This window comes from Haliotis cracherodii, unplaced genomic scaffold (genome assembly GCF_022045235.1).
Source record: "Haliotis cracherodii isolate W230 unplaced genomic scaffold, xgHalCrac1.p SCAF_8, whole genome shotgun sequence".
In the NCBI taxonomy this organism is placed as follows: domain Eukaryota; kingdom Metazoa; phylum Mollusca; class Gastropoda; order Lepetellida; family Haliotidae; genus Haliotis; species Haliotis cracherodii.
This window is the reverse complement of record NW_027266341.1, coordinates 30,418,863-30,432,765: the sequence shown is the minus strand read 5'-3', so window position 1 is coordinate 30,432,765 and position 13,903 is coordinate 30,418,863. Positions and strand designations below refer to the sequence as shown.

At 43.3% G+C, this 13,903-nt stretch overlaps 1 protein-coding gene across 1 annotated transcript; it reads left to right on the top strand.

The window, feature by feature from the left end:
- The first annotated feature begins 6,292 nt into the window (after positions 1 to 6,292).
- LOC139450932 (DNA topoisomerase 1-like) lies at positions 6,293 to 7,546 on the top strand. Its single transcript, XM_071232757.1, has 3 exons — positions 6,293 to 6,345; positions 6,583 to 6,778; positions 7,055 to 7,546. The coding sequence occupies exons 1-3, from the start codon at positions 6,293 to 6,295 to the stop codon at positions 7,544 to 7,546; spliced, it is 741 nt and encodes a 246-aa protein (XP_071088858.1).
- The last annotated feature ends 6,357 nt before the right edge of the window (positions 7,547 to 13,903 follow it).

The following is a 13,903-nucleotide window of genomic DNA, read 5'->3' as shown; positions in this document are numbered from 1 at the left end:
TTGATTCTCGTGAAATTGCTTTTATAAGATGAGTTTACCTCAACAATAATGTCAATGTAACATTGTTCTGTAGATAATTACATACACCAGAACTTTAGACAAATATTGAAAAGAATGATGAGGTAATTATTTTTATGATTACGTATTCGCTTTCCACCTTGCCGAGTTAGTGAGTTAGTTAAAATTTAAAGTCACATCGTCATTTTTTCAGCCATAATAGTGACTAGAACATGTTATTCATTAATAATAACACATTATGTGTATATAAATCCTGTCCACAAATGGTTGGGGGAGGGGTGGAGGGATGGGAAAGCGGTCGGGTTGGCTTGTCGTTATAGCCTTCGCTTGACACGCCGAAGACCAGAGTTCGATTCCCGACATGAGCTCAATGCGTGAAGCCCATTCCTGGTGTTAGCCATCGTGAATATTGCTGGAATATTGCTAAAAGCGGTGTAGAAACCAGACTCACTCACTGCCCACAATGGACAGTAAAGCAATTAGAGTATCACAGATTTGTATTTAAAACAAGCATGGAACGATAAAAAGATATGACTATACATAACAACACAAGATAATAAAAACGGGCTACAGACGCAACCATAGTTTGGCCGTCATACTAGAGCGAGTATGGTTGTACGCCGCTTTTAGCAATATTCCAGTAATATCACGGCGGTGGACACCAGAAATGGGCTTCACATTGTACCCATGTCGGGAATCGAACTCGGGTCTTCAGCGTGACGAGCGAACGCTTTAACCACTAGGCTACCCGACCGCCCCCCGTCATACTAGAGAAAAGTTATATAACACTTACGATGTCAAAATCCGTTGAAATCTCTGTGTCAAACCTTCAGAAGTGGCTAAAACTAAAAAACAACCACTTTTCTTGTCTGACGTCAATGCTCATTCTATTTTGCTTGTAATTATCGTTTTAATTTGAAAAACACATAAAAGACTGAATGAGTGAATTTAACACTGTCGAAGTTTTATAGTTATTGTTATAGACAATGATTTCAACAACAACATGATCAAGTACATAGGTATGGCTAACATGAGCGAAAAAGGGTAAGTTTTGCAAACTTCAAGAGACAATTTAACTACAAGTATGGCCCTTGCCAAAGATCAAGTTAAACCACATCCATTATTTACATCTCCAAAGAGAATCAGCTTGGTCAAAGACTTTCTTATGTTCAAATGTTCTTTTCCTTCGACACATTTTAGCCTTATAATACATAAAATATTGCCATACTTAGGCGAGAAATTTGTATCTGAGTAATTACGGTATTCGTTAATTACACGAATATATAAATGCGCCGAATTCACATAAAGTACAGTACACTACGGTTATATAACGAACTCAAAGGGACCACTGATTTTATTTTTTTATATCCGTCGTTCGTTATACGCACTTCGACCGTCTGACATCTTGGATCAAGTCATGTGACCACATCATGTTACTCGATAAATAACTCGACAATTAAGGTGCACTGTTCATGTACTATGTTTGTTCATCATAAATAACAATTATAAAAACATGTTTCAGTAACATACTGACACAAGAGTCACTTGTCTTCATGTACGTGCAAAGCGCTAAATTATCACTCCGGTCAATGGATCAGTGTGTACTCCATTTTCTATCTCCGCTCCCGGGGGAGTATACAAACCATGCTGCCTGAGAGGCGCTAGAAGGTTGACTTTCACATTACCATCGAATCCTAACGGGTACCCAGTTACTGCTTCTTGAATGGCGGCATATTTCGATCAAAGGGGACACCACAAGTGCTGCATGTGTTTCAGTGTGGGGCAGGAATGAAGCCCTAGAAACTCTCAGGAGTCAAGCTGCCGAACACTGCCACCCATCCACCTACTCTCCGCGACCAAAGTTGGTTAACTTCAACTGGTATGTGACCTGTGCCTTTTACACAGGACCACGGACAATTGCAGCTGACATTCAATGTAGGGTTTAAACCAAACGTGAAGAGGCCAAATTGGGCCCGAGCATAGAGCTCTCCTTCCAGCCATTAACCCCTTGATGTCTCCTGGTTAGAATTGGTCCCCAGCAACCTATGTTGGTCGTAAGAGACAACCGAATGGATCGGATGGTCAAGCTCGGTGACTTGGTTCGTTGATGGCGTGATGACTTGGATCGTTTGTCACAATATTAATCACTTGATTCTCTGGTCTCGACTCGATTACTGACAGGCCGTCGTTATATAGATGTAGTTTTGTCGTTGTCGTTAAACAACATTACTCCATTAACGACGCTGTCACACTTCTGAAAGGCGTTGTAAAAAGTATGGAATGGATATTGAAACGAGTTTGGATTGGAATACTGGAATGGAATTTGGAATGAGACTGGGAAAATACCCCATTTACAAACAAATCTCCAGCCTAATATGCTGAGACAGTTTATAAACGACTGTCACCGATATATGGAAGATAAGCACAGGGACGTGGGTGTTAGACATACCCAGACCAGGGAACTGTTTACAAAACTGTCAATTCAATTCACGTTATTGTAGCAACAATGGACTGCACGACTCAGGTTTTTTTTCATTGGGAGATGAGCAAATTCCATTTTTTCTCATTCCAAATTCCTTGCCATACTTTAAACTATGCCATTCAAAAATAACGCACTAAATAACGCAATATTTCACCTATACGGTGGTAGTCTATACATTAATCGAGTCTGGACCAGGCAATCCAGTGATTGCCATCATGAGCATCGATCTGCGCATTTGTGATGCGATGACATGTGTCAAACCAAGTCAACGAGCCTGACCACCCGATCCCGTTAGTCGCCTCTTCGATACGACAACCATGGGTTTCTGAAAACCCGGATTTTCACAGGGTTCCGAAATACCGCTGAAAGCTACGGGTGTATTGTGATTGATTCGGGCAACTGGTTATAAGAGCTGAGGGGGCGGTGGGGTAGTCTAGTGGTTAAAGCGTTCGCTCGTCACGCCGAAGACCCGGGTTCGATTCCCCACATGGGTACAATGTGTGAAGCCCATTTGTGGTGTCCCCCCGCCATGATATTGCTGGAATATTGCTAAAAGCGGCGTAAAACCATACTCACTCACTCACTATAACAGCTGAAGATACAAATGAGCTATAATGTGTAATGGATCCGCAGCTAATTTAATGGAAGTCGGTTTTTTTACGCATTGCATAAAACTGAGCCTCTGATATTCAGGTCATGCAGTCTCCCGGCTGATGTACGAGCGTACAAAGCTGTGCACCACTTCAATCCACAAGGCAAATTCTTTGTTTGTTTGTTTTTGTTTTACGCCGCAATATTCCAGCTATATGACAGATGTCTGTAAATAATCGAGTCAGGACGTGACAAACCAGTGATTGACATCATGAGCATCGATCTACGAAACTGCCATACGCTGACACGCATCAACCAAGTCAGCGAGCATGACAAACCCGATCCCGTTTGTCGCCTCTTACACAAGCATAGTCGCCTATTGCAGCAAGCATGGGTTGCTGAAGGCCTATTCTAACCCGGATCTTCACGGGTTTGAGATGTCAGCGTTACTAAAATTCCTTCAAGTTACAAGACTTCCTATTAAATAATCCCACAACACTACGCAGAGAACAAGGGTAAAATAAATGAAAAAGCGGAAAATTTCGAATCCGTCGATACACACCTTACATATGATGCTGCGCAAATCCTTTCTAGAACCAGTCTAAGTTTGGTTTCCTTGTAGCACGTACGAAAAGCTTTACGCTTTCGGAATAGACAAAGTGGGTGAGTATGATTTTACGCCGCTCTAAGCAATATTCCAGCCAGACCACGGCCAGTCTTATCTCATTGAAACAAGGAAATCGAACCCGTCTTCGGTGTGACGAGCAAAGCTTTAACCACTGACTACTCAATTGCCCCTAAAAGAACAAAGATATGTGTGTAAACTAATAATTTAACCAGACATAGAGACGTACAGAACTTATTTCATAATTCGTATGTGCAGGCCTCACATTTCTTCATCAAAATATGAAAAAACAGGCCACAGAAAACACATTCACACTGAAATCTGATCTTGCATCTTCAGAATACAAGTGATGAAAATGATTGCTCTTGCCTTGCAAGATGCAAATTGACGCCGTTATGAGGTCAGGGTGACGCAATATGATCCTGGTTAAACTGTAGCACTACCTTCAAGATGACGAAATAAGCTATAACAGCATTGAACGCCATTGAGAGTCACTTGTATAACCAGTGTTACGGTGTCACACAACCAGAGGACGGTTATTCTTGTAGTGAAGTTGGAAGTGCTCCATTGTCATCTAAATTACAGATGGCGTAAATATACTCTTCAAATAAAGAAACGCAAAGCCAGATTTGTGTGATGTAGGATATACATTTATACGAGGAACCGTACAAGGTATTGAGCCAAAATGCAGTGGAGAGAACACTTGGTGATTGTAGTCATCTCAGTTATCGGTACATAGGACAAGTCCAAGGTGAAGGTCAGCTACCATCAATAACGCGTATGTCCCCCGTTTGAATCGATAGCGGCCTGACATCTCCTGCCCATGGAAGAGACGAGAATGCGAATCACATCCTGAGGGAATGGTAGCCCACTCGGCCTGCAACGCAAAAGCCAACTGATGCAACTTCTGGGGTCGTGGTTGACGTCGGCGTCGCCGTCTATCCAATGCATCTCACAGGTACTCTATCGGGTTCAAATACAACATCAATGTTGTTGTTATGTAGACAGGCTCTTGTCGAGCGTTGTCCTGCTGGAATACACCGTTGCCGTTGGCTGCAATTGGGAGGACGTGTGGTAGAAGAATTTCGTTGATGTATCGTTGAGCCTGTCCCGCCATGATGAGAGATAACCTCCCAAATCATAACGCTACCCCCACTAAATCTGCCCACTTCCTGTACGCAGTTCCCAGCGTAATGTTCTCCCCGACGTCTGTAGACCCGTGCTCTTCCATCCCCTTGACGGAGGAGAAATTTTGATTCGTCGTTGAACCAGACATCTTTCCATGGCAGTTGAGGCCATACCCTGTGTTGACGACACCAATGCAGTCGTTGTGGACGATGTTGTTGACTCTATATGACGCGTCGTATTGGACGTCTTGCTCGTAAGCCTGCTGCTCTTAAACGGTTGCGTACGGTCTGTTCGGAGATTCTGCGCAGTCCGGATATTTGGGATGCGGTTGCGGTGGCTGTAGTCGTCCTTTTACGTAGGTGGCGCAGTCGGGTGTAGCGATCTTGGCCGGGGTTGGTTACTCTTGGTCGTCCAGACCTTGGCCGATCACATGTTTACCCATGCTGTTGAAACCGATCCCATAGCCTTGTGCTGGTGATGGGCGCTACATTGAAAACCCTTCCTACAGCTGAACGGGATTCCCCTGCCTGCAAGTGGCCTATGGCGTTGTTTCTTTGCACTTGTTCTGCAGTGCGTGCAGCTCCATGGCGCTTTTATTAATCCACTGGGTGCGTTTTTCTGAATCGAACGTGTTTCCCGACTAATGGTTTGCATGTCCTTGTTGTAATCATTTTGATCCGGGATATTTTGTCACTGACACTATAACACATTAAACCTCTTCATTTTGCACCTCTTGGTCCGCTTATTTTCCTTTTTTTGCCAAAAATATCCGTATTGAGATCTTTTTTTTTTAAAGAATATATATTGTATTATATGTAGGAGCAATACAGGTGGAGAGACATAGACACGAGGACATATCGACTTGGAGAAAAACGGCATGCCGATCAGATAACTCGCTGATAAACACGCAGACAGGACAAGTCGCTGACCCGAGAACAGATTCGTAGACAGACAGACAGACAGCTAGACAGACAAGGGTGAAGTCAGATGAGGCAACTCGCCTCAGTTGAATGGGTCGCTCATGCAGGCGACAACCGGTCAAAGGGAGATAACCACGCGAGTAAACGGGTTTCCGTCTTACCGTCATAATCGGCCTACCGTTGGGAATCACATGTCTTGAATCCTGTGTTAATTAAATTTACGAAAATAGATATTGTTTTAGACGTTAAGATTAAATAATTGAGTTTTCTATCAGTTATGCGAGCTACAGTGATTTATGAGAGGAAATCTGATAGGAATATAGCACTGCGATTGAAAAGTGCGTGATTTGAAGAGTAGAATGCGTCATGATGTACTGTAATGCGAAGACAACTGCGCTATTTTGATGTTTTGATTAAAACCCTAACTACTTATGGCCTAATAATTCTTCATCAGAATATAAAACAGGCCACCGGAAGCACATTCACACTGAAATCTGATCTTGCATCTTCAGAATACAAGTGATGAAAATGGTTGCTCTTGCCTTGAAAGATGCTCGCAGCAAATTGACGGCCGTTATGAGGTCAGGGTGACGCAATATGATCCTTGTTAAACTGGTGCCATTCCCTTCAAGATGACGAAATAAGCTATACACAGCATTTCCGTCCGTCCTTTGAAAGCCCCCTGTATAACCAGTGTTACGACATCACATTACCACTGGACGGCTTTTCTGGCAGTGAAGTTGGCAGCTAAATTACAAATAGACAGACATGTAGACAAGTCGACATGGAGATAGACAGACATGTGGACTTGGAGATAGACATGTGGACTTGGAGGAGGACATACATGTGGACTTGGAGATAGACAGACATGTGGACTTGGAGATATACAGACATGTGGACTTGGAGGAGGACAGACATGTGGACTTGGAGATAGACAGACATGTGGACTTGGAGGAGGACATACATGTGGACTTGGAGATAGACAGACATGTGGACTTGGAGGAGGACAGACATGTAGACAAGTCGACATGGAGATAGACAGACATGTGGACTTGGAGATAGACATGTGGACTTGGAGGAGGACATACATGTGGACTTGGAGATAGACAGACATGTGGACTTGGAGATAGACAGACATGTGGACTTGGAGATAGACAGACATGTGGACTTGGAGATAGACATGTGGACTTGGAGGAGGACATACATGTGGACTTGGAGATAGACAGACATGTGGACTTGGAGATAGACAGACATGTGGCCTATGAGATAGACAGACATGTCGACTTGTAGGAGGACAGACATGTGGACCTTGAGATAGACAGACATGTGGACTTGGAGATAGACAGACATGTGGATTTGGAGATAGACAGACATGTGGACTTGGAGATAGACAGACATGTGGACTTGGAGATAGACATACATGTGGACTTGGAGGAGGACAGACATGTGGACTTGGAGATAGACATACATGTGGACTTGGAGATAGACAGACATGTGGACTTGGAGATAGACAGACATGTGGACTTGGAGATAGACAGACATGTGGACTTGGAGGAGGACAGACATGTGGACTTGGAGATAGACATACATGTGGACTTGGAGATAGACAGACATATGGACTTGGAGATATACAGACATGTGGACTTGGAGGAGGACAGACATGTGGACTTGGAGATAGACAGACATGTGGACTTGGAGGAGGACATACATGTGGACTTGGAGATAGACAGACATGTGGACTTGGAGGAGGACAGACATGTAGACAAGTCGACATGGAGATAGACAGACATGTGGACTTGGAGATAGACATGTGGACTTGGAGGAGGACATACATGTGGACTTGGAGATAGACAGACATGTGGACTTGGAGATAGACAGACATGTGGACTTGGAGATAGACAGACATGTGGACTTGGAGATAGACATGTGGACTTGGAGGAGGACATACATGTGGACTTGGAGATAGACAGACATGTGGACTTGGAGATAGACAGACATGTGGCCTATGAGATAGACAGACATGTCGACTTGTAGGAGGACAGACATGTGGACCTTGAGATAGACAGACATGTGGACTTGGAGATAGACAGACATGTGGATTTGGAGATAGACAGACATGTGGACTTGGAGATAGACAGACATGTGGACTTGGAGATAGACATACATGTGGACTTGGAGGAGGACAGACATGTGGACTTGGAGATAGACATACATGTGGACTTGGAGATAGACAGACATGTGGACTTGGAGATAGACAGACATGTGGACTTGGAGGAGGACAGACATGTGGACTTGGAGATAGACATACATGTGGACTTGGAGATAGACAGACATGTGGACTTGGAGATACACAGACACGTGGACTTGGAGGACATACATGTAGACAAGTCAACATGAAGATAGACAGACATGTGGACTTGGAGATAGACAGACATGTGGACTTGGAGGAGGAGGACAGACATGTGGACTTGGAGATAGACAGACATGTGGACTTGGAGGAGGACAGACATGTGGACTTGGAGATAGACAGACATGTGGACTTGGAGGAGGACATACATGTGGACAAGTCGACATGGAGATAGACAGACATGTGGACTTGAAGATAGACAGACATGTGGACTTGGAGGAGGACAGACATGTGGACTTGGAGATAGACAGACATGTGGACTTGGAGGAGGACATACATGTAGACAAGTCGACATGGAGATAGACAGACATGTGGACTTGGAGATAGACAGACATGTGGACTTGGAGATAGACATACATGTGGACTTGGAGGAGGACAGACATGTGGACTTGGAGATAGACATACATGTGGACTTGGAGATAGACAGACATGTGGACTTGGAGATAGACAGACATGTGGACTTGGAGATAGACATACATGTGGACTTGGAGGACATACATGTAGACAAGTCGACATGGAGATAGACAGACATGTGGACTTGGAGGAGGACAGACATGTGGACTTGGAGATAGACAGACATGTGGACTTGGAGGAGGACAGACATGTGGACTTGGAGATAGACAGACATGTGGACTTGGAGGAGGACATATATGTGGACAAGTCGACATGGAGATAGACAGACATGTGGACTTGAAGATAGACAGACATGTGGACTTGGAGGAGGACAGACATGTGGACTTGGAGATAGACAGACATGTGGACTTGGAGGAGGACATACATGTAGACAAGTCGACATGGAGATAGACAGACATGTGGACTTGGAGATAGACAGACATGTGGACTTGGAGGAGGACATACATGTGGACTTGGAGACAGACATGTGGACTTGGAGGAGGACATACATGTGGACATATTGACTTTGAGATAGACAGACATGTCGACATGGAGATAGACAGACATGTGGACTTGGAGATAGACAGACATGTGGACTTGGAGATAGACTTACATGTGGACTTGGAGGAGGACATACATGTGGACATATTGACTTTGAGATTGACATACATGTGGATTTGGAGATAGACAGACATGTGGACTTGGAGATAGACAGACATGTGGACTTGGAGATAGACAGACATATCGACTGAGAGATAGACAGACATACCAACATATATTCACATAGTTGGAATATTGCTGAGTGCGGCGTTACACAACAAACAAACAAACAAACAAAACATGTGGTGGGAAGAACATGCCCCCAGACCAGAGTTTATATTATAGAACTGTCATTGCCTTTCCGGCGGAATACACAATACCCTGTTCTTGAAACTCGTATTTAAAAGATAACAATAATAATGATAATTTAGATATGCCCTTCATGGTCACAAATAACAACATCAGTCAGCGTACATGTGTCAACTGAAGGGGATGTTCTTCCCATTGACCATTACTCTATATCTACATGTTATTTTATTCGTATTTTAAAATCGCTTCGCCCAGTACGAGCATTGCTAAGAGCGGTGAAAAAGGTCATTAAACCAGCACGGCTGCACTTCCGTTAAAGTTCAAAATCCCATACACTACATACAAGTCATGATATTGTGATAAGCCTGTTGCATGCCGTGTGGGTTGTAGTTGGACATTTAGGAGGGTGACAGTTTAAACTTACTAGCTAGTCGTGAACGTATTTGTCAACTTAGAACAGGAACGTTTATGGCATAAGTAAGTGAGTGAGTGACTATAGCATAACGCGCATCAGCAATTAGTTTAAGGCATAAATAAAAGGAGTGAGTGAGTGAGTGAGGTTTTACGCCGCTTTTAGCAATATTCCAGCAATATCACGGCGGGGGACACCACAAATGGGCTTCACACATTGTACCCATGTCGGGAATCGAACCCGGGTCTTCGGCGTGACGAGCGAACGCTTTAACCACAAGGCTACCCGACCGCCCCCATAAATAAAAGGAACATAAATACAGGGAATATAAGGTATTACAGCTTCTATATTACTTGTACAGACACCGTTTGAGGGTGAATTGGGGCTGTAGGGTAGCCTAGTGGTGAAAGTGTTCGCTCGTCACGCGATAACAAGGTGGGAGAACATGACATACACATTGACGGACGCTCACGCACACACACGCGCACACGAAGCAAAATTGTAATTAGCCAGATGTGATAAGATTAAAGTTAATACATACAATAAGGAAAGAGTTGGCGGAGATGACAGTTGTTATAGACGAACTGATACAAGGTAATATCATAAACAAAATTTTGTAAATGTGTCTATACAGTATATCAAATGAGCAGTTATGGAGTTGTAGGACATTTATACAGCCAATAAAAATTAAATGTGACATGCACTGGAGACGAAATCTCCACGATCCATCATATTTATTGTCAAAAACATAGGATAACTCTATTATCATTAAGTCCAGTGAGTGAGTTGGGTTTAACGCCGCTCTGAACAGTTTACAAGTTATATCACGGCGCGTCAGCTTGATGTGGGTGACAATCCCGATGTGATGCAGATGTCCGTCGTTTACCACTTTGGTCAAAATGAGTGAGTGAGTGAGTATGGTTTTACGCCGCTTTTAGCAATATTCCAGCAATATCACGGCGGGGGACACAAGAAATGGGCTTCACACATTGTACCCATGTCGGGAATCGAACCCGGGTCAAAATTAGGTATATTATATATATACCCTTAATTACAGATTTACACTCTAACTGTAACAAAATGTTATTGTTTATTTATTGATGCATGACAGAAAGTTTGTATTTTGGTTAAAACATATTTAAAAAGTTTATATTGCGAACGCTGTTCTCTACAGTGGATCTAGACAAAGGTGCCATTACACAACAAACCTTAGTTTGTCGATTTATGGCCACATACATAAGTGTTTGAGAACACTGCGAAATTAATTTGCGAGCTGGTCTGTTTGACAAACAGTTGTCGACATAGAATCGGTGTCTATTTTCACCATCATTTTGGGCAACATTTAGTGTTTTCAAACTCGATTTTGACTTGTGAATTGTTGTCAAACATATGTCCAACCAATCAGAAACTGCGTAGTTGGCTCGTGATTTTAACTTACATGCGGGAGCTGAAACGTTCTGATCCTTTACATGAGGTAGCTGAAACGTTCTGTTCCTTTACATGCAGCAGCTGAAACGTTCTGATCCTTTACATGCGGTAGCTGAAACGTTCTGATCCTTTACATGCGATAGCTGAAACGTTCTGATCCTAACCACGACTATACAGAACACCCTTAAGAGTTTGCATGACGATTGTATTAAGTACAATACTGCCCATGCTTACAGGCTGCATTTGAATCAAACACACAACCAGACAGCATATGTCTGCAGGCATCAGAGTGACTAGGTATTCTCTGTTGATGAAAATAGACAATAATATTGGCTATGGCACTGTCATCAAGTATCTCCAACTGAAAGGGCGAAGTCCAGCATCCATCCTTGCGGGCATGGTGTCAGCTTGACGTGATGGTGCTCCTGCCCTTGCCACTGTCACGAGATGGGTAGTGGAGTTTAAGGGGAGAAGAGGGAGCCTCAAGATGATCCAAGATCACTAAGGGAAATATTGATAGAAACAGGACATGTATGTGGATGGTGAACGACTCATCACACGTCACATCGCCAATACAGTAGGCATCTCTGAGACTAACATTCTGAGGAATGAACTGGGCAAGACAAAGGTTCCAGCACAAGTTCCAGATTTCAACCTGTTCCCAAACTTGAAGAAAGACCTGTCTGGCAAGCATTATGCAAATGTGATGACGTCAATTCTGCTGTTGAGGACTGTTTTACACCACCAGGGGGTAGCCTTCACAGTGGGATCCTGATACTCCAACATCGTGTGTGGACCGCGGAGGGGATTATGTTGAAGAATAATGAGCAATCAACGATGTACATCGCAGTTGGGCTCAGACCTTGTCACCATCCCTCGTACGTTTGCAACAAAATGGCGTCTGCATTTCAGAGAAAGAACACGTGCTTGTCGTGTGAAAACTGCAACACGTTCACCAAGCTGTGTTTGCAAATTTATGTTGCATGTGTGAACCGCCTCGGGACAGGTTCACACAGTGCCGATTATGACTCCCGTTTGAGATCACGAAAAGTGAAAAAGTCGGATTACTATCCTCAGTGATCTGGAATGTCCTATCATTGTCTGAACGCAGCCGCATACGTTCGTAACAGTGTCCTACGGATCGGGTAAGGTCTAGAGAGGTCGGCCAAGCACTCCCGACAGTATGGTGCGTCGCGTAACATTCGGGAAACTCAGCTGATTTTGTTTCGTCGGATTACAATCGTGACTATGTCGTGAGAGATTCTGCTGTATCGGATCAAAATAGAAACAATGTCCTGTGGATCGGGACGCTGTCGTGATGAACGGGTATGAATTGTTCATTGTCGATTGAGTCCAGATTGCGTCCAGATCTTGCCGAATGCGAACCGCCTTTTTCGGTTCACTGTCCGGTCACTGTCTGATCTCTGTCGGAGAGAATCGGGACACTGTCGGGACAGATTCGGTCGTTTTTACCATGCGGTAAAAATCGGATCAGATTCGGATTGAGAACGGGAGAATCGGGACGAATTCGGCTGGAAACGGCTTAATCGGGACGCTTCTTGAACAATATCTGATTTTTTGTGAATTTCCCGCCACGAATCTTGATCAGACTTTTGATAAATTTTAATCGGAAATGGTCCAATCAAGGACGGCAGTAAAAATCCTGAATGTGTGACTGAGCCCTTATGGAAGTCATTTTCCATCGTTTCTGGTACAACAATATTTCTGATTGGTTAAAAACTGAAGTTCATCGCACTGATAAAACTATGGAACCAGTTGTGATTAAACTTCAAACGAACCAAAGCTCAACTTGTACGAAACTTCTCGCATGCATTTTAAAGCGATCATCCACGACAAGAATAATCTGAGGCGCACATAAAATCTCTTAAATTGACCAGACGCTGTGTCGTGGTATAATCAATAATCCCGCTCCAAATCGTGTCAACTTTTGCCGTTCTCCCATTGACTTCCACCCTTTTCACACTGCATCGATCTTATAGTTTTCATGTGCATTTGTTTTTTCTTTATGGTTAAAGAGTGGTGCCAAATATTTTTTCTTTAATTACTTTAGTCACTTTAATACTTTTGGGTCTTCGTTCTCGCTACCACGGTTTGATTTTAATGAGATTGGTATATTGTACACACTGCAAAAACATCTACGTGCATTTATGGTGCACACACACACACACGCACGCACGCACGCACGCACGCAAAGAAAATAGAAAGAAAGTCACTGCAAAGATGACAGATTACCACACTGAAGTTTTCCAAGTTTGTCTTGCAACTTCCGTGTTGATCTATGATCTCTACCACTACACGTCTTTAGTTGCTGTTCCAATTATACTGATACTAATCTAATACAAGTGAATGAGTGAGTGAGCATGGTTTTACGCCGATTTTAGCTATATACCAGCAATATCTCGGCGGAGGTCTAATAAAATTACAAATCCTGGTAAAGTACAATATTTGTTTCGATTACTATTTTCGGTGGTGATATCTGGTTTGGTGATACCGATTTCTGCAACAACTTGTCTTTTAAGGCCACGTGATAGCTAATAATGCTGACTGTGCATTTATCATAAAATGGTACTTACAGCCACAAACCTATTGCGATGGTTTGCTTCCAAAGTACACAATAACATTTTCAGTT